General features: G+C 44.8%; 1 protein-coding gene across 3 annotated transcripts in view; it reads right to left on the reverse strand.

Annotated features, from left to right (window-relative positions):
• Positions 1–4,514: 4,514 nt before the first annotated feature.
• C2cd2 (C2 calcium dependent domain containing 2) overlaps positions 4,515–27,763 on the reverse strand; it is a 70,007-nt gene continuing 46,758 nt past the window's right edge. For all 3 annotated transcript variants that reach the window (XM_021185347.2, XM_021185345.2, XM_021185344.2), the window contains exons 8-14: positions 25,766–25,830; positions 23,253–23,377; positions 22,376–22,550; positions 21,210–21,323; positions 16,468–16,595; positions 14,921–15,245; positions 4,515–5,835 (exon numbers count right to left, since the gene is read on the reverse strand). In XM_021185347.2, the coding sequence (XP_021041006.1) occupies positions 5,615–5,835; positions 14,921–15,245; positions 16,468–16,595; positions 21,210–21,323; positions 22,376–22,550; positions 23,253–23,377; positions 25,766–25,830 (1,153 nt within the window). In that variant the 3' untranslated portion in view covers positions 4,515–5,614. The remainder of the gene's footprint in view (positions 5,836–14,920; positions 15,246–16,467; positions 16,596–21,209; positions 21,324–22,375; positions 22,551–23,252; positions 23,378–25,765; positions 25,831–27,763) is intronic.

Raw genomic sequence — 27,763 nt, forward strand, 5'->3', positions numbered from 1 at the left:
GCAGCACAAAGCAGACCTTGGTGGTCTACAAAGGAGGCAACAGTCCCCCCAGCTCCTCCAACCCTAACGCATTCCAATTCCAGACACAGGCATTGCCTTGCCCTGTGTAGTGTGTGGGGCTGAGGAACTGGGAGTGAGAGTACTGCCATTTCTCCAGTAGTGAGGTCTCCTCTCCTGTTGGGGTCTGAATGAAAAAGGCCTCCCACAGGCTCAGGTGTTTGAACACTTGATCCCCAGTTGATACTGCTATTTGGGGGATGTTATGGAACCTTTATGACAGTGGTTCTCAACCTTCCCAACACTGCAATTCAGTTTCTCATGGTTTATCCCCCAAACCATAAACTCACTTTTGTTGCTGCTTCATAATTGTAATTTTTTTGCTACTATCATGTTGCAAATTCTCTGTAAATTTGCTAGCATAATGTAAACATCTGTTTCCCAATGGTTTTAGGTGACACCTGTGAAAGGGTCTCTTAACCCCGAAAGGGATCGCAGGCCAAGAACCACCACTCTTAGGGGTACAGCCTTCCTAAAGGAAGGGGTTATGGTCTTGCCTCACTTCCGGTTTGGATTTGTACATGAAAGACAGTGTAACCAGCCAGCTCCCCACCCTTGCCCACTGCTTTCTCTGATTACTGCCATGCCTTCCCTGCCATAATGAACTCTAATCCTTCTGGAACTATGAGCCAAAAATAAACCCTTTCTTCCGTAAATTTCCTCTTGTCAGGGTATTTTACCACAGCAACGGATAGATGCCATAGTAGATGACACCTTTGATGCAGAGAATGGATGGGGCTCAACTCAGGTGACTCATCCTGATGGGAAGATGACAGTGGCTGGCCACCCCATATGCAATCAATCCCATAGGCAAGCAGGCTGAATAGGACTGAAGAGTGAGCAAGTCTGAGATGGTCTCCCTGGTGGTTCCTCAATGCAGCATCTCTCCAAATGCAATGCTTTTGTTTGTGTATATGGCAGGGTGACATGAAGGAGACCACAGAAACTGAAGACCACCAAGGGGATGAGATGCTTGCAGTAGGCAGCAAGGCTGCCCCAATCCTACCCCAGAAACCCCTGCCATGTCCTGTGAAAGCATAAATGCTGTCACACACGTGGCTCCCATAGCTAAGCTGTTACCTTTTCCCTCTGCTGGGGTGCAGCACTAATAGCAAGGACCGAAACGGATGAATGTTCATTCCCCTGCCTCCCCAAACACGTCTCCCACAGGCCATATCAGGCACTGCCTTGGGGACCTGGGCCAGGACAGACTCTAGCTTGCAGTACCCACAATCCATCATCCCCCAGAAGCTCCCTGGAACTGCTAAAACTGTATAGCAAATTTTAGCATGGCCTGGGTGGTGCGCAATAGCCCACATAGCACAGAAGCACAGGAGCACAGGGAGGAAAGCCCATGCCTGGAATGAGGGTGGAAGCAGGTCCTAGTACATCCTTTCTGTACCTGGCTGTGATGGCCAGTCAAACAAAAAGACAAAGGATGGCAGTAATTCAAACATTAAGAGAAGCCTCTGGGACTCTCAGGACAGCACGGCACTCAGAACCAACTTGGCTTAAAGTCTTCCGTGTACATTTATTTCTCGAGAGGTCAATGAAGTTCCAGCCACGTCTCACTGTACGGCATCCCATGCCACCCATGTCTTTCGTAACAAATACAATCATTTCCACAGATGCCAGTCGCCACACACTAGCTTCAGGTTCGCCACACACCTGGGAAGCTTTTACTTTTATCCCCTCTGACATAGAGACTGGCGTGACAGAGGGCAGAAAGCCACAGCTTACAGCCCGATGGATAATCACATCTTCATTCCACCCTCAGCCAAGTGATCCAGGCAGCTTGGTGATCCCAAAACTTATTTATACACAGAACATGGACAGTTTATGTAAAGAACCAGAGGTGATAGGAGCTTGCACTGCTAGTTTGAACAGTGTCTCTGTCCCTGTGCAGGTGCTTTGGTCCTCAAGTCTTTTTACCTGTTGGGATAGTGGAGACAGTGCCTGCTTGTCAGTCAGGACCCACACCTGTTTCCATGCCTGGTTGTCAGTCAGTGCCCACACTTGTTTCTGTGACAGACAAATTTTACCTTCTACCATCCATCAACTTGAACTTTGAAAGTTCAAGATTGACAGCCCTGAGCTTATTAACCAAAGAAAACACCACTTTGGGTGGCAGCAATGTAAATTAATCTTTCCCTGTCTGCATAAGAAAATTTTCTGTAAATGTGGTCAGGGAAAATCCAAGCAAAAATCTAATTTGGAACTGGTTAGCAATAAATGGCCAAGTATCCACAGCTAGGAAGCAGGGCTAGTTTTAAACCTAAACTAAAATGTAAAATAAAGTGCTTTGTCTAAATCCTATTGTTCATAGTGTTTTCAATCAGAGCAAGAGAGCCCTAGTTTTGTTATTGCTACACCAACATCACACAAACAGTTCTATTCAGTCACTGCATGAAGGACAGGGGAAATGTGGCCAATTCCAGCCAACCTGAGTTCTGCTTCCAGATTCACAGACACATGGATTAGTGTTCATGAAAAATTGCTTTAAAGCTAGCACTCTGCCAAAATCTTAAGACAGAAACTGAAGCCACCAAAGAATGTAGTCAAGATCATTGGACAGAGTTGGCTTATGCATTTGTGCTGTTGGCACCTGTTACATAATCTTAATGGTGTTCATTTCAACATAATTACCCTACACTACGAAGAAACAGAAATGGGATAAACAGCTTAGAGAAGGGATTTTATAGTCTGAGGAAGGCCCATTTTCTCAGGTTTGTCCCTGAGGATACCTCTTTGTGTACCCCATCTCTGCACACTCTGCTGTGATGGTATTCACAACTGGCAAAGGCTACTCAATGGAGACCCTAGAGGAAGCAGGTCTTAGATGTGGTTGGGAAGCCAGGAGCAGGATGCTCACAGAGTCATTTGTGGGCTAGAATGGCTAAAAATCATTTGTTCTTTTTTGTTCTTGCTGAGAGAAAGTATAACCTAAAATTCTGATACCTTCACAATTGACTAGACTTAACCTAAATGCCCAAACCAATAAAACTTGCATAGGTTGAGCATCCCTAACCCAAAAGTCTAAAACCCAAAACGCTGTATGCACCACAGTGTCCAAAGAGTTTCATGTTTCTGATGCTCAGATAGTAAAGTCTTATCAAGATAGCCCCAGATCCAAAAGAAGCCTGAAACACTTCTGGCCCCCAGTATGTTGGATGACAGCTACTGTGCCCCACACTGAAAACACACCATCAGAATCAGAATTCTTGGCACCTGTAGTCTCTGGGAATTGATAGCTACGGATCACAATTCTGCAGACTGCATGGAGTAGCAATACTTCAAGCAGAGCACAGCTTTGGGAACCAACTTATTATTAATGGATCATTCTAGAACTTTGCAGTTCTTTTTCTTCTATTTTTGTTTGTTTTGAGAAGGGGGTCTCATGTAGCCCAGGTTGAGGTGGAAGCTACCATTCTCCTCTCTCCATCTTCTAAGTGCTAGGATCACAGGCCTGTACCACCATACCCATGAAGAATTTTCAAATGTTTATTTGAAAGTTAAGTTCTCCGGGCCCAGTGGCTCAGGCCTGTACTCACTGTAACTTGAGAGACAAAGGCAGGAGAATCAGAGTTTCAAGATATGTCTGGGTTACAGAATGAATTACAGGGCAGCCCAAGCAACAACTCAGTAAAACCTTAGCTTGATAATGACAATAATTATGATGATGATGATTGTGGAGGTTTGTATATGCTTGAACCAGGGAGTGGCACTATTTGGAGGTGTGGCCTAGTTGGAGAAAGTGCATTGCTGTGGGTGTGGGTTTTGAAGCTCTGCCCGGTGCAAAAGAGCCAGCCTTTTCCTAGCTGACTTCTGAAAGAGAGGTAGAACCCTCAGCTCCTCCAGTGCCATGCCTGCCTGGATGCTGCCATGCCCTGCCTTGATGATACTGGACTGAACCTCTGAACTTGTAAGCCAGTCCCAATTAAATTTTGTCCTTTATAAGAGTTGTCTTGGTCATGGTGTCTGTTCACAGCAGTAAAATCCTGACAACTATGATGACCAAATGTGAAAATAGGGCCAGGGAAATAGTCAGTTCAGTGGACAAGGACTTGTCTAGTGTGCACAAAGATACAGGTTTAACCCAAGAACTGAGGAAAAGAAAAGAAAAGAAAAAAGAAAAGAAAAGAGAGAAAGAGGATTTCTAAATGTAGTTTACAAATCTTTCTTGCTAAAACAAAATATAAAAAAAAAAAAAAAACATTTTCCTATAGTGTTGGCTATCATAGACATTTTTGGTCAACAGTGACTTTGCCCCTGAAATGCATATTTCTAATGAACAGAAGATGCCAGAGGGAGCTTCCTGATTGCATGTCAGTGACAAGCACACAGGTTTTACTGTCAGCCTTTCCACTACTATAGGAGGAAAATGGACACCTTAACCCAAACGCAGTGTCTCTGGAGAGTTCTGAGACTCAGTGAAATCACAATGCCAGGCATACAGATTAGGACAGCATCTTATGGACTTTATGTGGGGACACTGAAGCCAGGTGCCAACTTTATAATTTTCCCACAGTAAACCAAAACCAGAATACCCTAAAATGTAACCAGAAGTCTCTGTTCACAGTAAAATTCTGAAGATCCCATAAAAAGAATTCCTGCAAGTTTGGCCCATTGTTATAGAACTTCTACACCTAAGACTAACTGGCACCTGAAATACAAAGTAATTTCCTCAGTTGCCCTAAAAGTTCTTTGTTTTGGCTGTTAGCTATATTTGGCAAGAAATATATATATGTATGTCATGTCCTATAAGCTGTCATTCATTGCTCCTGATAGCAGCCTCAGCATATTTGAGCTCAGCATGCTGTCTGCACTGTGGGAAAAAACAGAGCCCCAGACATAAGAAACAAAGAAACATATCTGAATTTCTACACCTCCACTTGCATGAAGACTAGAGTAAATCTGGAAGTGCCTGGCACAATCTGCATAGAACACACTTAGTATTTGCATACATTTTTAATTTCTATGGCTAATATCAAAGGTGAATACCTCACACTTGTCAAAGCACATCTTTTCCTATTTTTTTCCCCATGGGTCAAAATTCCTGCCTATATCCCCTGGCCTAGGTGCACGTTTTAATTCTAAACAAGTTAGGTGAGGTAGCCCATCCTGCTCATAGCAACAGCCCAGAGGGACACCTCTCCCTCCTGACAAGGTCCAGACACAAACTCCAGTAGTCCTTCAGGAGAGAGGAAGAAGTAGGTGGACTGGGATCTCTCCTGCCTACCATCCATAGTCCATCAGATCACACATGGCTTCAATGATGCAAGTCTCTCTCTTATGTTCCCCCTCAGAGCTTCGATGGCTTGGTGAAGCTGGAGCCAGACACGGAGTATCTGGTAGCAAACTGGACTGTGTTATCAGTCCTCTCAGGGGAAGCTTCCTAGCCATATACACAGATTGTTTTGTTCCTTTCAAAGACAAGATTATTGGGGAAAACAACCAAGATAGACAAGCAGGCATCTGGTGGTACTGGTTCCTGCTGTTCTGGTGAAGACCTTTCTGTTCCCCATCCTCTAACTGTGAGGACAGGGGGTGACTTGGGCTATATGCAGGGCTCTCTGGGTACTCCATTCATAGTGTGTTTGCCTCTGTGCCTGGTAAGCAGCTTTCTGTTCAGGAGCCGGCCGAGGGTCGCCCCCTTCTTCTGCCTCCCCTCTGGCTGCTGCAGGAATACCAGGTCATTATGTGACTGGCTCAAGCCCGGGTCTTTCTGTTGGTGTCGCCGGCGGAAGAAGAGCTTGGCACCTTTCCTTAGGAGTCCTCCTGCAAAAGGGGAGCACAGGAGTGGTCAGAGCCATAGGGAGGATGAACTCAAGCCAAGGAGGAAGCAAAGTTGCCAGACAGCTGTGACAGTCAGTGCTCCCTCAAAGAGTGACCACTGCCCAGAGGAGCAAACAGCACAGCCTAGATGATAGGAGGTCACTCTGTAGAGTGAAAGGCTGAACATTCCAGCAGTAAGACTGGCAAGGCTACACTGTGGAGTGGGTGGGCTGGGGTCTACCATGGCCCCTCCCCTTTACTAGGAATTCTGTGAGCAAGGCTATGCAGTATGCCCAGGAATAAAGGCCATGTTCCTGATAGTTAAGCTAAGAGCCCTGGAGAGGGTGAAGAAAATGGATGTGTTTCTGTATCTAAAACACATATCAACATGTTAGCATCTTAGGGCAGGAGGAGACCTGGTCAGGATCTCCCTAGCATCCATATTCACAACGGAGAAAGAAGATGGTCACTTTTAAAAGCCACTTTGAGGTGATGATGGTGGTGCACAAACATCTTTAATCCCAGTACCTGCAAGGCAGAGGTAGGTAGATCTCTGAGTTTGAGGCTAGCCTAGTCTACAGAGCAAGTTCCAGGACAGTCAGGACTATCTCAAAAACAAAACAAAACAAAACAAACAAACAAACAAACAAACAAAATCTCCTAAAAACAAGCAAACAAAAAGCCACTTTGGCAGAAGCAGAGAAACTGGACTACCCCAGAGGGACCAAATTAATTTAATCTGCACAAATTTGCCTGAAAATGTTTAAAGACCTCTACCTTAACAAACAAATTGCTTGTGCGGAAGCACAGTTAGGGCAGAGTTTCACATTTTTCCAGGAGCAATTGCTTGGGTCTAGGGAATGCTGGGAAGAGAATGAAAAGGAAGTTAAGTACAGTTATGCAAATGGCTTTGCTCCCAGCCACAAGTCCATTGTGGCCATAGTTCCTAGTGTGAGTTTCATCCCTGAGCAAGAGGCCAATCGCTGGTTTGTGTTTGGATGGCTGGAGTTGGCCCATGTGTGAACATGGAGACATTCATGTGGGCAATTTTGTCAAATCAGAAGCATCAGCCAAGCAGAGGCATGAGCTCTAGGCAGCACACTCTAGGCTTCAAGGGGGTATTATCTGGGCTGGAGTTGGGGAATGAGGGTCTGTGAAATTTCAGATATACAAGACCCCTCCTGGGATCTGCTCTAGGTTAGCTTTGGAGTCCCAAAGAGCACAAGCAGCTGGGGTACCCACATTTGAAACAGAGGAGGTGGAGGTGGTTGGAGGGTAAATGGAAGCCTTGGGCCAACTGTAGACCCTAGAGTCCGTGTAGTAGGACGGGCCCCTGTATGTCCCGGAACTGAAGGTTGGCCTGGGGTAGGGTTTGTATTCTGTGTTCTCCTCAAATCCCTGTGTTGAACTCCTAGTCCCCAGAATCTCAGAATGCACCCTTATTTGGAGATGGAGTCATTCTAGAAGTGATCACATTAAAAAGGTGATAATTAGGATGGGCCAAATCAAACACCTCTGCCTGGTAGCCTTATAAGAAGAGGAAATTTGGAAAGAGACACAGAGGGAAAATGATGTGAAGGACAGAGGAGGTGAGGCAAAGACTGGGATAAGGCAAAGACTGGGATGCCTACAAGACACAGAAGGCCAAGGATTGTTGCGAACTAAGACTGGGATGCCTACAAGACACAGAAGGCCAAGGATTGTTGCGAACTCCTGAAGCGAGGAAAGGCCATGGGCAGTTTTTTCCTCCTGGCCTCAGAAGGAGCCAGTTCAATGGACATTAACATCTAAGGCTTGCATTTAGAAATAAAAGATCATGAAGCTTCTTTTTGAAACACTAGGTTCATGGTACTTTGCTACAGCCCCACAAACATGAATATATCCAGGACAGAGAACAGAAGTATCTGGATGAAGATGATAACCAGGAACTGCTTCCTATTTGGTTCATGAAACCCTGGCCAGACAGAAGAGCAAACATCAGAGAAGTAGCAGTGGGGCTGTGCCCTCATCCTTAGGAAAAGAAAAAAATCAGCCAGCATCTTATCAAAAATGCTAAGGCTTGGGTTCACATTGGGCCATCTGAAGAATCAGAATCTGGGGACATCTTAAAGAAGGAACATTTCATTTGGCTGATGGGGGTTGCCCTGCCTCAAGTCATCAATATCCAAGTCAGGGGCTGTCTTGGCTCTCTTTTGTTAGCTGTCTTAAGTTGTGTCATATCTTACTATCTCTGGGGCATGTGACCATGGGTTGTGAATGACACAAAAGCTGAGTGATGTGTCCGAAGAGCACATGCGATGGTTAGTGTCAGGTGTCAACCTGACAGGATCTAGAATCACCTGGGAGACAGGGTTTTGGCATACCTGTGGGAGATTACCTTGATTGTATTAACTGAGGTGGGAAGGTCTGCCCACTCTGGGTGACAATACTTCCTGGCTGAGATCCTGGACTATACAGAACTGTATGAAACTATAGAGTATATGGAGCTATAGACTGTATGGAGCTATACACTATATGAAGCTATATAGACTGTATAGAACTGTATTCATCTTTCTTTGATGCCTGACAGCTGATGCCATGTGACCAGCCGCTACAAGTTCCTGTTGTTTTTCACTTCCCCACCATGATGTACTGTATCCTTGACCTGTAGCCAGAATAAACCCTTCCTCTCTTAAGTTGATTCTGTCAGAATATTTTATCACAGCAACAGGAAAAAATTAAAACAATACAGATGATTCAGCCACGAGCATAGATCAGCTCAGGTTAAAGCAGGAAGTCAGACTGTGAAGACAGGTACTGGGTGGCTATATTCAAGTAATTTAAAAAGGTAATCTTCACACTTCCTAGTGATCACTACAATTTGCCCAAGAGAAATTTTGGAATGAATGTCTAAAGTAAAATTCCTGCCCTAAAGTGTCAAAGACTTTCAACTTGGGTATAAGACTGATTGATAGACTTGAGAGTCTTAGATTGTATTGTTTCTCAGCTGTTTGGCTAAGATCAACTTCAGAAAGATTTAGAAGAGAGAAAAGAAAGAAAAAGGAAAGCTTCAGGTGTGTGTTTGCTGTGTGTACAACTGTCCAAGGTGTGAACTGCCATTTTAGCAACACCATCCATTCAGCAGGCCTGCACCTGTTCTAAAGCCCCACACCATGCTGTGGCCTATAGCAGGCTGTTGTCTGTTCTTCCAGCCTCCCTCATGATTGTGTCAGCCTCTCTGCTGGTTTGTTAAGCTACACTTTCAAAAATCAGTCAGAAATGGATGTTATCCTAACCTCCCTGGCAATCTTCCTGTACTGGTTTGTTGGACCTTCTTAGAGATTATGGCTTCTGTGGGATGACATGAGTTTCCAGACTGAAGGACATACTTTGATGTGGGTGCTGAGGCCTATTTCATACTCAGGGTTCCCACTGAGTTGGGGGTGCGGGACTTGCTGAAAATTGAGGACATCAGAGTTGGAGAAGTGACTACTCAGGTCACACAGTGACATATGTGTAAGTCCAGGGTGATTGGACCCTGAAACCAATGTTCCTATGTCTAGCTCTTTGGTGTTGCTAAGGAAAGTCTGACTTTGAATGTCAATGATATTACCCTTGAGAAGGAACCACTAGGTGCCTGGAGCAAAGGGTGCCTCATGGTCTCAGGGAAAAGCATGCAGACAGAGGATAAAGCAAGGCACTGGCATGGTTTTTGGTAAGATTGCAGAAGAATTCTATCTCCAAAGAGGGATACCAGGATGTGGGGAGGATGAGATATTCCAATGAGGAAAATTCACCTTGACATTGGCAGCTAAACTGCACCTGTGAGGAGAGACTCAGATAAATGATCCCTGCTGTGTGTGTGTGTGTGTGTGTGTGTGTGTGTGTGAGAGAGAGAGAGAGAGAGAGAGAGAGAGAGAGAGAGAGAGCTGTCTCTGTCTTGTGGTGCTGGGTATCCAATTCACTCTGAAGGGTACCAAGTAAACCCTCTACCATAGAACCACAGAACTGTACCCCTAGTCACAAACTAAGATGTCTACCACAATTACCACTGGGCAAATAATTCTGGAAGAACCACGGCCAGAGACATACACAGCAATCAAGAGAGAGGCACAGCCACAAAGTAGAGAGGAAACTTGGCTCAGAAGACAGTGGGTAGAGTCTTCTAGAGGCTGAGGGTTAGAGAGAGAGGGAGGTCACTCATAGGGAGAAAATTTGCAGCTCTCTAGCATAGCAGATAACCACAGTTCACAGTGAGTCCTATGAACACACAGAAGCAGGGGGCGCTCCATGCATAAAGTCTTATAGTGAAGAAAACTCTCCTGACTCATCTTTATGTGAGTGTCTGTATGCCAAAATATCACACTGGCTCTCATAGAGTATGACTAGCATATAAATCAGCATTTAAGGAGACACCAGCACTGACTGCCCTGGTTTGATTTTCATATACCGTGTTCTCAAATGTTCATTTGAAGCTACAAGAAATCTGAGGCAAATCACTTACTTTTTAAATGGGAACCGACAGCAGGGAAAACTCTCTCCCTGGTTTTAGTTCCCTTTAAAAACACCCCAAGAAGACTGGAACATGAATAGGAGGAATTTGAGAATTATTCTAAATTCTAACTCTGCTGTCACATTTCTAAATTTATCCTGTTTATTTCTGTAGAGGGACAGCTATAAATGGCTATGGAAAAATCTGTATTAAAATCTGCAAGTAGTCCGCAATGAGATCTGATGCCCTCTTCTGGTGTGTCTGAAAACAGCTACAGTGTACTTACATATAACAAATAAATCTTTAAAAAAAAAAAAATCTGCAAGTAGGAAGACAGTGGTCCTAGCAACCTGAAAATATGTGCTCTGATGCCCAAACACAGCCTGATATTTCAAACGAAACCTCAGACAGAATATGAATATGAATATAGGAGGGACAGGAAACCAATGAAGGGATCCCTTCCTGGCTCCTTATCCCCGTCAGGCTGCCCAGATGATACCTAGCTTAAGCCATCACAGCAAGGTGGCTTTGTTCCATCAGAGGACAGAGGAAGACTCCTGTCTGATGGTTGATGAAGGTGACAATCTACCTAGAAGCTAGGAACACAGAAAATCAGCAAAGGAAAGGTCAAGCCACTGAGCAAGGAGAAAGGCAGGGACAGCCTTAACTCTACTAGGCATGCTCCACATAGTCAATTAAGCAGAACTTAAAAAAAAAAAGCAAGACAAAGAAATAACTTACTGTGTAGGTAATTAATTCTGGTTGGCATAGTGATCCTCTTAAGTTAAAGGGAACGAACACGAAATGCAGAGATGTTGAGAGGAAAAAAGAAAAGCACGCAAGAGCAGAGTCAGAGTGAAAGTCAGAGTCTGGAATCACTGTATCATATACCTGTGTACACACATGCTCACACACTTGCACACATGTGCATGCACACATACACACGACTTCAGACTCATAAACACATGCTCACACTTGTACACATGCACACATAAGCACAGATTCATGCACATACATGCTCACGTGTGTAAACATGTACAAATATGCACATATAAGCAGAGGCTCATACACATACATGTTCACACTTATATACATACACATACTTATACCACACACTCACATAAGTGCACATTCATGCTCACACTTTGTACATACATGTAATGCATATGCATTAGAGAACAGATGTGCATATACACATACATGCTCTCACATACACAAATGTTCTTTCAAGTATTCACATATATACACATATACTCATGCACACATGAGCATATACTTATGCATATATACACACATGCAAAAATGCAAAATTGCCATGCAAGATATTTGGCAATGTTTCTTTCCAGTTTTTTATCAAATTTCTCTTAGGGCATTTGTGATGAACACAGGGTTAAGATTTGCCCCAGACCTATGTGCACAGTTCCAATGGGCTTATTGTCACACAGCTACGGCAGTATTGTTTTCTTTTTCAAGTACTGGGAACAAACCCAGGGCCTCATGCATGCTATATAAAGCATTCTACCACTGAGCTACATCCCCACTCCTGCTTTTTGAATTTAAAATAACTCTGAACTTCGGGGAATCTATTTTCCGTTTTGGCTGAAGTATAATAATATGTAAATTTCCAGTCAGCAAAAGTCTTGGAGAATTCCAGTTAGATGGACTTTCTTGAAGCCTCCAACATTCTTCTCAGTATACCAGGAGGAGAAGATGGTTTGCAAGTCATGTATGTCTACCTTAATTTAAAACCAAATCCTGGAGGCTGGAGAGATGGCAAAAAGATTAAGAGCACTGGCTTAACCTCTGTTCCCTTCCAGAGGACCTGGGTTCTTTTTCAGCACCCACAGGGTAGCTTACAACTACCTTAACTCCAATTCCAGGAGATGGAAGACTCTCTTCTCACCTCTACAAGCATGTAAGTAATACCTAAATATACATGCAGACAAAACACCTATATACATAAAATAAATAAATACAAAACAAATAAAACTAAATCCCATCAAGCCATTCCCTGTAGCACCAGTTTTGGGGAAAAAAAAAAACTGGCATAAAATGAAAATGGTTTGACAAGTCAGCTTAGACCTATTTAAGATTCTGCCAATCTCTCAAGCTAAATACAAAGCTTCTAGAAAGTGCAGGATGAAAACTAAGTGTGTGTGTGTGTGTGTGTGTGTGTGTGTGTGTGTGTGTGTGTGTGTGTGTGTGTGTGTGTGTGTGTGTGTGTGTGTGTGTGTGTGTGTGTGGTGTATGTGCAAGTGTACTCATCTGTATATCTGTGTGGAGGTCAGAGGTCAATGTGTGGTATCCTCCTCCATTATTCCCCACCATTGTTTTTTGACAAAATGTTCCATTAAATCTGCAGCTCACCAACTAGCTAGTTTCATCTTGTGGTTTCTAGAAGTTTTGTACTTATCTTGGGAGGTTAGCTGGCAGAATCTTAAATATGTGTGTGTGTGTGTGTGTGTACCTATTCATATATTATATATATGGGGCTAGGGAATATATCTATATCTATATATGTATATATCTATATGTATATATACACACATTCATATTCTAAACAATCTTTCACCATGTAGTTCTGGCTGGGCTAGAACTCACTATGTAGACCAGGCTAGCCTTGAAGTCAGAGATTCTTCTGCTTCTGCCTCCCAAGTGGTGGGATTAAAGGCATGCGCTACCATGCCTAGGTCCCACAAAATACTTTTTAAGACATTGCCAAATACTACCTTTCAGAAAACTAAGTCAAGGCACTCTAAGGACCCAAGGGCAGGTTCAACCTCTGCTTCCAGAGTAGCCAGGAGTGAAACACACATACCAGCCAAACATGTTTGCACTTTCCCCAGTATCCTGGGTCTGTGGGGAAGCTCACATGCACAGAGGCTATTTCCAGCCCCTAGAGGATGGGCCAGAACCTGATTCCTAAGAGGCATTCATCTGTCTGGCCAGTGAGGGAAGAAGGATGGAAGATGCTCAGCAAGGAGGGGCCCCAAAGGAGATGAGAGCAAGTGGGAGCAGGAAAGGCTGGAAGAAAGCAAAGCGGCACTGGATGGATGTACTGGGGCGGTAGGCTTGGCAACTCTGAGAAACTCTGGAGAGCACAAGAGGAGGTTTGGATTCTTTAGGGACATGAGGATATAGACCACTGACTCAAAATGAAGTGAAACACAGGATATCCTCCAGTGTCCCCTGTTCCTCCCTGCTGACTTTCCCAGCAACCTCCCAGAGGCTCCTTTGACCCTCTTTGACCCTCAGGACAAAGACCTGGCTAGAGTATGTATATAGGGTGGCCAGTAGACAGTCTACCTGACATCCTGGGCCACAGCTCACACCAAGAGAGGACACAGGGTTCAGCTGAAGGTCCCCAAGGACAGGCTGTAGGAAGTAACCTGGATGATCTAAAATCTTCCCCCAGGAACAACCTCTTTCTTTCCTCTTTTGATGTGCAATTCCTCCCCTATCTTTCTCCACTTGGTACTGGCACAAGTCACAGGGAAGCAGCTACCCATCGACGGCTAAGAGATGAGCAGAGAAGAGGTGGAGCACCGAGGGTGGGTTCTCAACCTCAGCACCTGGGACTTGTGCTCTGCTGTGTGGTGGTGTCTATGCTATGTCCCTAAGGAGTGTGGCACCTGTGGCATCTACCCATTCGGGGCCAATAGTACCCCATCTCCTGGTTGTAAAACCACAGCTGTCTGTAGACATTACCTATGTCCTCCTTGAGGCAAAATATCCAGCAGGAAACCCCACATATTCCTAACAAAAGTAGGCAGCCAGCATTCCTAACCCCTAGCATGGCTAAGCTTCTTGTCCAGTGCATTCCAAGGGGGTCCTAAGAACTTGATGGAGAGAAGTGGGCCTTGGAGCCCCAGATAGAAGGCAGAACTAGAAGTGGATATTGAGTCCCACCACAGCTCCTGGATTAATGCAGGGGCCTCTTTCAGCCCTCATCTTGCAAGGATGTGGATAGTAGGTTATGGTCCCCAAGTCTTCACACTCAGTGAATGTGAAGTTTCTAAGTCCTGGAGCAGTTGCGAAAAGTGACTATGAGACAAAGGTCTGGGACCAAGTGTACACCCTCAAGAAATGTATAATTCTTAAATAAGGGCCCATTGTTCATGAGAAAGGACTGAGTGTGCTAATGAATGCCTTTATAACTACATACATCATGACAGTGGGTAGTTATTCTAGGAGTCTCTTTCCTTATAGATCCTGCTGACTCCATGTGGTGGGGTCTGGTTTGGTTCTAGCTGGAGGAAGAGACTTAGGCAAATAAGGTGAGCTGCCAACCTCTGTTCACTCTGTTCTGCTCCTGGCCACTATGGCATCCTGATGACACTCTAAAGCCTTGGATAGCTCTGCTTCCAGCTGGAGAGAAGCGGACAGGGAGGGTGGTTGGAGTCATGAAAACACAGTGGCCCCCAGGTGCAGAGATGAAGCCCCAGCTACTCACATGCAAGCTTCCCACCTTCTTTCCAACTCTCAGTAGCTGAACAGACTGGGATGGGGGGGATGAGACTGGGACAGCCTCATAGAGGACAAAAGGGAGGGAGGCCAGCATAGGAGGACACAGAGAGGGGAGCCCAAGTGAGAAGCTAGAGGCTTGGAAATAGGTACCTTTATGTTTCTTCATAGCTCCTAGCTCTGAAGTACTCAGGGAGCTCTCGGATAGTTCATCCCCGTCAGGCTCCTGCAAGGCTGGACCGCTCCATGATGCTACTGGAGACTCCTTCTCCAGGTCCCAGGAATCTAGATCATTCTCTCTAGGCTTGAGGGCAGGTAGGGTCTGGGCTGGCTCATTTTCTTCAGGTGGGGTGGTGGCAGAGGCTTCAGTGGCCTCTGTATGGCACAAAGCAGACGTGGCATCCCCCTGGTTGGTGCTGTCCATAGAAGCTGCGTAGTCCAACATGAGGGCAGCATTGTGGTCCTGAGATAGTGAGGTCTGTCAGGGGAGATGTACAACAGAGGTTGAGGGCAAACGAAAAGCCATCCCAGGGATATAACAAGAGTGCATGGGAGGGAGAGAGGGAGGGAGGGTTTGGTGTTGGCTAAGTGACAGTTGAAGATGAACCAGCTTACAGAAGTGCCTGATGATACTAATACAACTATGCCAATCAAATTACTAATCAGAGTGGCCTACAGATATTAAATGTGAGGATTAGCTGATAGTTCCGAAGCAAAGCCAGAAGGTAGAGAGCAGACAGCCATGGTTATCCTCCTCTTGCTCATTTATCAAACCCAGACTGAATAAGAGCTTCTACTATTTGGCCTTGCTGGCACCAGAGACCTGCCTCTCCCACTCCAGTGGCTGAAGAAGCCAGACTAAGAAGAGACATCCCCCGCCTTGGTGTTTAAGAACACCAATGAGCTTCTCTTGGAGTCCTGGGCCCAGGCTACCCACACAGTGTAGCACCACCAGCTATGGTGACTCACTATTGGCCCCTGTCAGCAACAGCGAGGGTGACTTCCAGCATGCTCTCCTCACCACCCTCTTGATGACCTTGTAAGATCCAATCTATCCTCTCTAATCATGACCACAGCTACCTACTCTGTCACTCACTGCAGTTCTCTCTCCATCTGCCTATTTGGAAATGTCTAGAAAGAACCAGGATTTTTTTTTTTTTTTTTTGCATGACCCCTTAAACTGAAGATCTAGCCTGTTCTGCAGCCCAATGGCACGGCTGCCATCAGAGGCAGTTCACTCCCACCTTATGCTCCATGAAGATACCACAGAGTAGAAGAACAGGGGAACTGAACTGGAACATTTTGTAGAATAACCTTTATTTCTATCAGATAACAGAAAGGAATACACATATTTTTTTTGCAAAATATTTAAATGTTTTAGAAATGAGTAATCTCACAGAAAAAGTAACCCTGGGAGGCAACTAGGCGGAGACTTCACCACAGGGGTCTTACATGTGCTTTTATTTCTATCTTAGTCGTCATTCTAGAAATGACTCGCCAAGCTCTCAAGCCTCAGAGCATCACCCAGCAGGCAGCTGCTACCTTCCTGTATCAGCAAGACAAAGGACTCCTGTGGCCCCAGAGGTAACCAACTCTCTCTTGGGAAGGAACTGGGCTCTGCAGAGGGGACCTTCTGGATGAATGGGGAACTGAGATAATATGCTGACAGACTCCCACCTCCTGCTGCTTCCCTCACCTACCTTGGAGATCCCTGAAATTATGATGGTGCTTTTCTTCCGTGGGGACTTGAGTTTCAGCTTCGAGGACTCGCTGAGCTGCCGAATGGCGACTTCAGCCACAGGGTCTGAGCCATTCAGCACCAACAGTTCTGCCAGAAGGAAAGTAGCACCGAGTTCAGTAGAAAACCTCACAAGCTCCAAGCGAACCCCCATAGCACGGGGGCAGAAACAGTCTACAAGCAGTGGTTGGCAAGCATTTGGAAGGAGGGAGAAAATAAGGGGTTGAGGTTTTTTCAACTCATCTCACCATAAAGTAGAAGCAGCTAGGAGCCACCTGTAAATGAACAGGCAAGGCCTGGTTCTGGTAAAACTTTAAGAGGGCTATGTAAAATGGCAAAGGTCAGCAGACAAAAATTAATAAATTGTGGGCAAGAGGATACGGTACAGGAAGTAAAGGCACTATGGCCAGGCAGTGGTGGCACACGCCTTTAATCCCAGCACTCGGGAGGCAGAGGCAGACAGTTTTCTGAGTTCGAGGCCAGCCTGGTCTACAAAGTGAGTTCCAGGGCAGCCAGTGCTACACAGAGAAACCCTGACTCGGGAGCAGGGTGGAAGAAAAGGCACTATGTCTAATGATCTAACCTTAGTTTGATCCCTTGGACCCAGTGGGGAAAGGAGAGAACAGATTCCTGTGGGCTGTCCTCTGACCCTCACATTCATTCATTCATTCTTACTCTCTCTCTCTTTCTCTCTCATACACATACAGAGAGAGAGAGAGAGAGAGAGAGAGAGAGAGAGAGAGAGAGAGAGAGAGAGAGAGAAGAAGAGAGAGAAGAAAAGAAAGTTTTAAACATTGGGAAAATTTGGACCTCACAAAGGCACATAACTCCTCCTCCCTCCAGAAGTGGCTGACACAGAACATGAATCCAAGGAAGCCAATAAAGCTATTAAGAGCTGGCCCTTCCTGTGTCATAAATGTATTAAGTACTGCTGACGGAGCCTGCGTGTTTTGTCATTTGCTCATCCCTAGCTCCATCAGGTGAGTTCTTTTTTCTTTTCTTTCTTTAAAAAAAAGATCTCCACTTGACAAGATGCCAGGCCATTGGGTAGGTGGCTAGGTGGAGAGGGGTCTCTCCTCCAGAGAGCTTGTACTTATAGCTTATATTATTCTGCTAAGGTAAAATGAAACATGACAAAAAGGGATTCAGGATGTAGCTCAATGATACAGCACTTGCATAGCATGCACAAGGCTTTGTGTTTGATTCCCAGAACTGCAGAAGCAAATGAAGGAACCAGGATAATAAAGCTGTTTTAAGAGCAGGGCATCAGCCAGGGCCATAGGTCACAGGGGATGGTTTCTACAGTTACACACTTGGCCCCAGAGCTGGGCTTAAAGGAGTGCTTGTTCAGCCACTCCTTGCTTTTTAGGTGGGTACTACAGATTAAGCTCAGGTCCTCACACTGACGTCTAGACAGGAAGATACAAAAATACAGAATTGGAACTGTCACAGCTTGAATGTGAAATGTCTCTGAGAGGCCAGTATTTAGGGGGCCTTCTGAGATGGTGGTGCTACTCTGGAGGCTATAATACATTTGGGGATGGAACCTTGAACTTCCTCTCTGCTTCCTGGTTAGCCATGATGTGAGCAGGCTCTGTCACAAACTCTGGCTACTATGCACTTACTCTTTAAAAAGTGAGCTACAACAATCCTTTTCTCCCTTTTAATGTTTCTGCCAGATCCCTTTGTCATAGTGGTACAGAATATACAAAATTATTAATCCAGAAAAATTGGTACAAAAGTGGGTTGTTGCTTCTGTGAAACCTATGTGGTTTGGGCCTTTGGAACTGACTTGTGGAAGGAATGGTGGAAGAATTTGGATATGTGAACTAGAAAAACCCCTGAAGAAGCCCTGGAGGCTCACAAAATGACACAGGCTATTGCCATTGCTCTTGTGGCTCACCGAAACTAGAAGGTAAGACCTACTGTTGAAGACACAACACACTTTCAGTTAGAACATAGAGAAAGCTGGAACTGACCTGAAAACCTCCTCCCTGCTAGAAGGTGCTATGCAGGCAGCTGGGGGAGAAAAAGAATCAGTGGGCTTACACAGCAGAAACTCTGCATTCTTCTGTACTGACCTGACAGGCAAGATGTATGACTAGTGCAATAGTGGCATGACTACTACGGGGTAACCTTCTGCCTTTTGGATTTGAAGTCAGCTGCACAGGAAGGAATTGACTCCTGATCCTATAAACTTGGTCAAAAGCCCAGATTAGGAGGAACTGTCTACTGTTGCTTTGCTAAATGGATAGAGGCAAAAATATTTGTTCTCATTCAAATTAGTGTCAACCTCAACTTTTGTCAGAGAAGCCTCCTTTGGCAATGGTCAATGCAGAGACTCATAAAAGAAAATTTTCTGAGAATAAACGATCTCCCCAAGGCTCAGGGAACACTCTGGAAGCAGAGGAGGAAAAAGCTAGAGGCCAGGAAAGAGGGCTGTAAACTGCTGTGCTCTGGATATGAAACGGCCTTGGTACTCAGGAAGCACAGCAGGAGTGATTACTTGCACAAGATCAAGCCAGGCAACATTCCACATGCATGAGCGGGTTCATCGCTCTGTTCATAGCGGAAGGGCTACTGGGTTACTGCTCGAGGCAGGAAGGATTGTAGTCATTGGTAGGTTAACCATGCTCTGGTGGATGGCCCCTCATACATGTAGGGACTCAGTTTATTAAAAAAACAAAACAAAACAGAATGAGACATGAGGTGGGAGGGTTTGTGTTGGGGGAGGTCTGAGAAGATGGGGACTGGGGAGTTGTGATCACGGATATGATCAAAATACACTGAATCAAAACATTAAAATATTTTTGAAAAGGAAGAAAGGTTCTAGACTACTGTAATTAGCCCTTAGACTTATTCCTGTGGTTGTATGGAAGACCTGAGTGCTGAGAGAAACAGTGAGTTTGGAATGGGAACAAGGACTCCACTGGGAACAGGATTAGAAACTATCTGTGTTACATTTTGGCACAGAATTTGCCTATAGTTTACTTATGTTCTAGGACTAAAAGAAGCGAATTCATAGTGCAGCATTCAGGCCATGGCATGGTTACTACTGGCTGCTTTAGCCAGGCTTACAGTGGGGTGTAAGAATAGAAATTAGAGCAGAAAGACATGAAAAGTGAAGTGTTTGGTTAGGAAAGAAAAGTATCTCAAACAGGTGTGGCCATGGTTATTTAAGCACCATTTAGGAAGAAGTCAAATAGTGTGTACTAGGATGTAGGATGCTCTCAGGATATTTCAGGAATTGGTGAGACCTGATGCCTCCAGCATATAAAACTATGTATTCATTCGAAAGATACTTGAATGGGGCTTCATAGAGAAATGTGTCACAGGTTCACTCATCTAGGCACTTAGAAGTCACCGTGGTCATGATACTAGGAAGGCCTAGCTACCTATCAAGTGATCAGTGAAACGTAGGGTTGTCCACTTAGTGCTAGGTTTTCAAGCATGCAGTAAACAGGTGTTATGGGATCATACAGGGTTGCACCTAAATTAAGGAAAGTGTGTAGGGCCAAGTACTATTCATTTCAGGTTTCCTGTGGGGAGCATCTCATTGGGCAGAATCTCTGAGGATGAAGCCTAAGCTGCAGTAGAGACCCCAGAATGTTGGCAATGCCAGGACTATAAGACATGTCCCAAGGAAAGCTGTAGGTAATAAGTGGAGTTAGCCCAAGAGACAGGCCACATGGGTTGCAAATGGCAAATGTGCAGGAGTGGAATTGTCTGTGTCTATTGGTACTCCATTTCCACCACATGCATTAAATGCCAAACACAGGACTACAGCATTCAGTGCCCTGATACAGTTCAGTTTCCCTCTGGTCTAAAATTTCCTCCCATTCCCTCATTTCTCCATTCTGAATGGGCACAATTACTCTGTACCCTTGTAGTCTGGAAATATCTAACTCTCCTTTTGGTTTTACAGGGGCTCACAACTAAGTGACATCCCTGAATCTCAAAAACAAAACGCTATACTCAGATCCTTGAACAGTGTTGGAACTATTAGGTTTATGGGGACTCTTAAACTAATTGTATTTTGCATTATAAGATGACTATGAACCTTTGGAGCCAGGATGCAATACTATGGCTTAGATAGGCTCATGTTATGAACACTTGTTCCCCAGCCAATGGCACTATTTTGGGAGGCTGTGGAACCTTTAGAAGGTGGAGCCTAGCTGGCAGACATCTGACACTAGGGACAGGCTTTGAAGGGGATAGCCCTGGGTTTAGAATCTCTTTACTTCCTGGTCTGATATGATCCTGGCTCCTTATGTGTTTACACAGTCGTGCCTCCCCCCCAACCCCATGAGGGACTGAAACTGGAGCCAAAATAAGCTTTCCCACCATGAAGCTGTTTCTGTCAACTGATTGATTGCAGCTTTGTAAAAATAACTTTAAAAAATTACCCAGAGAGCTCAGAAAACGACTCTCAAATGCTTGTGTGGACAGTGTGGAGAAAGCACAGCATCCAGGCCATGCTGTCCCCAGTGTCGCTCACCCAATGGCTCTGACATCATCCACACGCCAAATGGTAAGATAGCTTTCATAAAGTTACCAAGGGGCCCAGCTATGTCCTCAGTCTCCCTTTACCTGACATTCCCAGTTTTTTTCATTTTCTATTTGCTACCAAACCAAAGATGCCCGAGCAGGTAGGGGAGAAGGAAACCCTCACTCCTAAAGCTCAGAAGTACACAGATATCTTACCCGTGTCTGAAGAGGAGAATGTCTTACTGACGGGGGCACTGTGGCAAGAAATGGCCTGGACAGAGATGTCCTTCTCAATGACCTTCACTGTGACGGGTGTCCTCACAGGGGACTCTGCAAGAACAAGACTCCATCAGCAAGGGCATGCAAATTTTCAACAGAAGATTCTAGAAAGCTAGGGGAAGCCTCTAGTGCACCTTGAGGCCCTGCAGTTATTACTGGCTGTAGCTGGGCTTTTAGACTCACACATTCGGCTCTTCCACTGCGTTGGCAAAAGTGGGGCTGGGGGTCTAGATTTGAGCAAAAATTCAGAGACATTTTAATAAAACTAGAGTTCTCATGTGAATTGTGGGTCCATGACTTGTGCCATGGGAGCTACTTTGGGAAGGTATAATAATGTATTTTTCTTTTGACCACCCAGGGGCTAGCTACAATGCAAAAGAAAGGTTTGTGCTGGCTTCATTTAAAAAACAAAACAAAAAACAAAAAATCCAAAGCTTTTTTTGTTTGTTTGTTTGTTTTTTTGAGACACAGCATCATACATCCCAGGTTGGATAATATTTCATGTTAGGCAAGAATGACTTGAACTCCTGATCCTTCTACCTCCATTTCCTCAGTTCTGGGATTACAAATGTGTGCCACTATGTCTACTTGATACAATTCTGGGATCCAATCCAGGGCTTCCTCTATACTAGATGAATACTGCCCAGCTGAGCCACATCTTCAGCCCACACCATGCCTCTTTATCAGTGGTGTTTAACATACATTCAGTTACCTGTATTAGTCTTGTAATAATCATGAGTATAATGGAGTTCTGAGTTCCATGTGGCTGGGAGAACCTCATCTCTGTCTCATAACATTCTCTCTCTCTCTCTCTCTCTCTCTCTCTCTCTCTCTCTCTCTCTCTCTCTGTCTCTGTCTCTCTCATCTGTGTGTGTGTCTCTCTCAACTCCCTCTCCCTCTCTCCACCCCCATCTCTCCCTCTCTCCACCCCCATCTCTCCTTCCCTCCCCTCCCCCCTCTTTTTCCAGGCCACCAGACTTCTTTGCTAAGCCTTGACACTGAATCCCACGATGCTCAGTGTTGCAGGGCGAGCCCCACCCACACCCACCCCAGAGGCTGGGAGCCTGTGGATCTCCTGCAATGAGAATGTACTCTGGTCTCACCTGAGTTCAGTGGAGTTGCCCTCCCAGTGTCAAACCGAGGTTTGGTCTTCACAGCAGTGACAGTGGTGACCACAGTCCCACATGGCATCACCGTACGGTCCTTTTCTATCTTTGCAGCAGAAACAGGGGGAGGAGCTGGCCAGGATTTCAGCTCCCCAGGTTCTACGTAAGAAAACTATGGCAAAGACAGACATTCATTATGAAACACAGAGGAGATTCCACGGACAACTGCTTCCCACGCTCTCTAGGCCACCACCCACACACAGAACATGGTGTCACAGAATACCCATGTCCTTTCCTGGTATAGTAATGACCTCTAGATGACCTCTCAAACCAAATACAACAAAAATGCAAGGGAATAGCTATTTTTCTGTACTGCTCAAGGAATTATGGTAAGAGGAAAAAGGTATATACTTGTTCAGTTTGATGTAGTTTGGATGATTTTTATTTGTTTGTTTTTCCCTGAATATTTTCAGACTGGTTGGTGCAAACTACAGCTGTAGACCTGCAAATATGTACTCTGCAGACAGTAACAACAGGCTGACTTGGCTGCAGTACACTCCCCCCACCCCCAATAACCTCTACTTTAGTTTCTTCACCCATATTACTTTTTCTTTTTAAATCAACCTGGACTGACTTAGACCCAAGTTAAAAGGAGGGCAGCTGGGTTAGCTGAGATGACACTGGGAAAGGTCATCTCCTACAGTAGCCAGCTTAAGCCACCTTAAGCCAGTCCTGGCAAGATGTGTCCACCTGAGCCTGAAGCCCATGGTGAGAACAGGACATCGTGGGTAAGCTCAGCATGTCATATGGAGACAACAGTGAGTCCTGGCAGGCAGGAGACTGGGCTGTAGCATCAGAGAACATGCCACCATACCTCTGCGGTGACTGAGCCCAACACCAAGCTGTCAGGCTCTGTCCCACTGATCAGTCTGAAGGTCTGTGGGCCATTAGGCTGCTTCCTAAATAGATCCAGGTGAATGGTTGCTATCCCCAACAGACCTAGAGTGGAAGACAAGAAAGAACAATGGTGATGTTTCCAGTCACACACCCTGAGGAGTGTTCCGTTAGGTTCACTACACAGTGTTAGTATCACCAAACATAAAGAGGTTGTGGGCATTCCAGAGGGAATGGGGCTACATGCCAGGCCTGCCAAAGGCAATATCCAAAGCACACAGGGTGTAGAACTGCACCAACCATCCTTGAACCACTGACAGAAACTGGAAAACAGATGTGTGTGGTGGTGGTGGAGGTGGTGGTGGTGGTAGTGGTGTGACTACTAAATGTCCTGGGCAAGGATGGAGGGGTCAAGGCATGATGACAGTGACCTGCTATAGAATGTGTGCCCTGTATGTGAGAAGCAAGAATAAGTAAGGAGAAAGAGGGTGAGAAAGGAGGAAGAGGGAGACAGATAGGGGTGTAATGACTAATCACACAAAGATTATGAGCAACAGGGCAAATATTCAGAATGAGAATTTAAACACAGGCTGCATGGGCATACTCTACATGGCTTCTGTAAAGCTGCAGTTTCACAGACTATACCCGGCTGCCTTGGAATAGAGGAGAGTGGGCCACCAGGAGCAGGGACTGGGAGGAATGAGAAGTTAAAGGTAGCCTGATGCAGGGTGTCCTATATAACCACTCAAGGAAGATCGAGTTTTTCTTATCACCTCCCCAGGCATCTAAAGACAGATAATTCCAAAAGGCTAGAACAGAACTCTTAACAGTAACTAGGACATGAACATCTGCTCAAACTCTTGCCTTCCAACTTCCCTTCAGAAGACTCACCAAGAGACTCAATGGTACAGCTGGATAGGCCAATGGTCTCTACCTTCCCAATTTTAATGTTTGTGTGGATTTTAACATCCAAGAGGTCTGAGAGTGTAACTCAGTGGTACAACACTTTATCTAACATGCTTGAAGCCCAGCACCACAAAATGAAAGAAAAAAATAATTTAAGGACCAGCAAGATGGTTCATCAGGTAAAGGCACCTGTCACCAAGCCTGACAAATTACACTTGATTTCCATGACCCCCCCCCCAAGATAGAAAGAGAATCAACTTCTGCAAGCTGTCCTCGAACCTACACAGACACACCACAAAAGAATGTAAAAACAAAAAAATCTAACAAACATAGATCCATGATTATGTTGGTGACTTTACCCTAGACTGTTGATTTCCTCTGTCTGAATCATGTGTGTGTGTGTTTGTGTGTGTGTGTGTGTGTGTGTATATATATATATTTAAAGATTTGTTCACTTTATATGAATACACTGTAGTCATCTTCAGACACCAGAAAAGGGCATCGGATCCCATTACAGAGCCACCATGTAGTTGCTAAAAGAGCAGTCAGTGCTCCTAACTACTGAGCCATCTCTCCAGCCCTCGTGTGTTCATTTTAAATTCAGCCAAGGGACTTATTCTGTAAGGAAACATCAGCTGAAACTTATAGAGAGGGACATTAGGACAGGCGCTGCTAGGGCTAACAATAGCTATGATGGGAAAGTGTATTGTTTGTTTGAGACAGGGTTTCTCTGTGTATCCCTGGCTGTTCTGGACTCCATCTGTAGACAAGGCTGGCCTCAAAGTCATAGATACACACCTGCTTCTGCCTCCCAAATGCTGGGATTAAAGGAGTAAACCACCACTACCTGGCTTGTTACTTTTTTTTTTTTTTTAATTTTAAAAAATTGAAGCACCAGGCAGTGGTAGTGCATGCCTTTAATCCTAGCACTTGGGAGGCAGAGGCATGCGGATTTCTGAGCTCAAAGCTAGCCTGGCCTACAGAGTGAGTTCTAAGACAGCCAGGGTTATACAGAGAAACCCTGTCTCGAAAAACAAAACTATATATATATATATATATATANATATATATATATATATATATATATATATATATATATATATATGGAAGTCTGTTAAGAGTAGAATGGTTTGAAATTGCTCCTCTAATTTAAAAATTATTGGAGAAAGATTCTGGAGTTTAACAGTAGAGACTGGGGAGATGATTAGGTGCTAAGCATGCTGGCTACTCTTCTAGAAGACCCAGGTTCAGTTCCCAGCCTGACACAGAAGCTCACAACCATCTGGTCCTGAAAGATTTGGCACCCTCTTGTGGCCTCTGTAAGCACTACATGCACACAGTGCACAGGCATATTTGACAGGCAACATATTCACACACATAATGATTAAGGAAAATGTTTAAAAACCAGACAAGCATGACCCCCAAAGGAATGACACTGTTGATTCTTAACTTTGTACCAAACATTCAGTTGGGAGACCTGTGGTTCAGAGGAGGAGGCCGCCTCCTTCACAGGTTTCTCCCCTCCCCATTCCAGAGCCTAGACCAGAGTGCTCGTCTGGAACACTTCTCTACATATTCACCACCCACCTTCTGAGGAGCACCCATCCTGTGAGATCTGCAGGACCAGCTCCTTGGATTTGGCGTTCAGTTCACTGCAAAAAGAACAAACCCATGTGAGCCATCCAAAGCTCCATGCTGTAGGGTTGAGTTTCCCACTCCACACACCCTGCCATGTATGTGTGTGTGTGTGTGTGTGTGTGTGTGTGTATATATATATATATATATATATATATAGTATATATATTATACTAAAGACACATGGTTGTCAGTCATTAAAAACACACTGCAGGCAGTCTGACAGTTCAGAAATAGCCACCGATTCAACCAAGGGTTGGCCTTTCAGCGGGGACCCATGGAACACCCTTTGGTGATAAGAAGTATATTAGAGCTAATACACCAGCCATGTAGCACATGACAGGTGGGCAGTACAGACTGAGACCCTGAGTTCATTTGGTTAATTTTTATGAACTTAAAATTGAATGTCACATGCCACTGCTACCATTTATAAAGCACGACTGTGTATAATTGAGTATAAAACACAGAATTCCAACAAACCTCCCTCTTTCCTATCTTTTGCTTAAGACCCATTCGTCAATGCTATATCCACCATCACCTTTAACAGCTTTAGGTGATTCCCTGGAGATATCACAGACTGAATAACAACTGCACTTTTTACAGGTGTCTAGTACTCTGCTGCCTCGGCCTTATAAAACTTACCCATCCAAGTCCTTACAGATAGACTGTAATAGATAGTCCTTACAGATAGAGTCCTTTCCAGTAAACAAATGGAGATTAACATCCTCACACAGTTGGAGGTCAGAGGATAACTCACTACAGTTGGTTCTCTCCGAAAAGTGGGTCCTGAAAATTGGAATCCTGGGAACTGCTGTCAAGTTTGGCAGCAAGTCTTTACCCACCGGACTGTTCCTCCGGCTCCCTTTCCAGGATCCACCCATCATTTCTGTCGTTTCTTTGTCTTTTCTAAGTGCGCTAATCAGTTTGTCTAGATCAAGATCACCCCATCCTGACGCCAGTGGTCTGCCGCTATGACCGATCACTCATGGTGAGATCTTTAAACTCCTCTTACAAATGTGTTCATGAATTTCTCCTAGCTAAGTGTTTTCAAAACTAGGACCCAGTATTAAACACTACCGACTCTCTTTGGGGCAGGTGTGAAGACAGGCAGTTTACTTTCTCCTATGACTTGCTGGCACAGTGGAAGTTATTAATGAATTTTCTTATATTAAGCCAGCTTTACGTTTCTGGTGCAAACTCAAGTGGATTTATTTGTTTGTTTTTTGAGACAGTCTCTAGATAGCTCTGACTGTCCTGCAACTCACTATGTAAATGAGGATAACCTTAAACTCAGAGATCTGCCTGCCTCTACCTCTGCCTCCCAAGTACTGGGATTAATGGCATGCTCTACCACACCCATCTTGGATTTATTTTTAACAGAATGGCTATATAAACACTTTATTTTACATGTGTCCATGTTTTGCCTACATGTATGTATACCACATGTACGCTTGGTTCTTGCAGAGGCCAGAAGAAGGTATCAGATCCCCTGGAATAACGGGTTCTGGGAACTAAACCTAGGTCCGCAAGAACAGCCAATGCTCTTGACCAGAGCCACAGCTCTCAAATAGATTTATTTTAATGCATCATTGGATCCCATGTGATGACTTTTTACTTAGGATCTTTATACTGTTATTTATAAATGGTTTTCATGCCCCCTTTCTATTTTATCCACCAGAGGTTGGCATCAGTTAGAGGCTTCTTTCTGCTCTGTGTGGCTGGATGCTAAGGGAAACAGGGAATCCCTGAACAGTCCCTGAACAATAGAGAAAGAGAAAGAAGGGTGATCCCTGGAGCTGCCTTTAAAAGGAAGTCTGTGTTTGACATGGAGCTGACTATCTTTCAGAACAGGACAACTTGTTTTCATTTCTTTTACATTTTCTTAGTGTAAACAGTGCTATACAATGACTCCAGGATCTGTCCATCTTGAACAGACCTAGCTGCCACCAG

The sequence above is a fragment of the Mus caroli genome, chromosome 16 (genome assembly GCF_900094665.2).
Source record: "Mus caroli chromosome 16, CAROLI_EIJ_v1.1, whole genome shotgun sequence".
Classification (NCBI taxonomy): domain Eukaryota; kingdom Metazoa; phylum Chordata; class Mammalia; order Rodentia; family Muridae; genus Mus; species Mus caroli.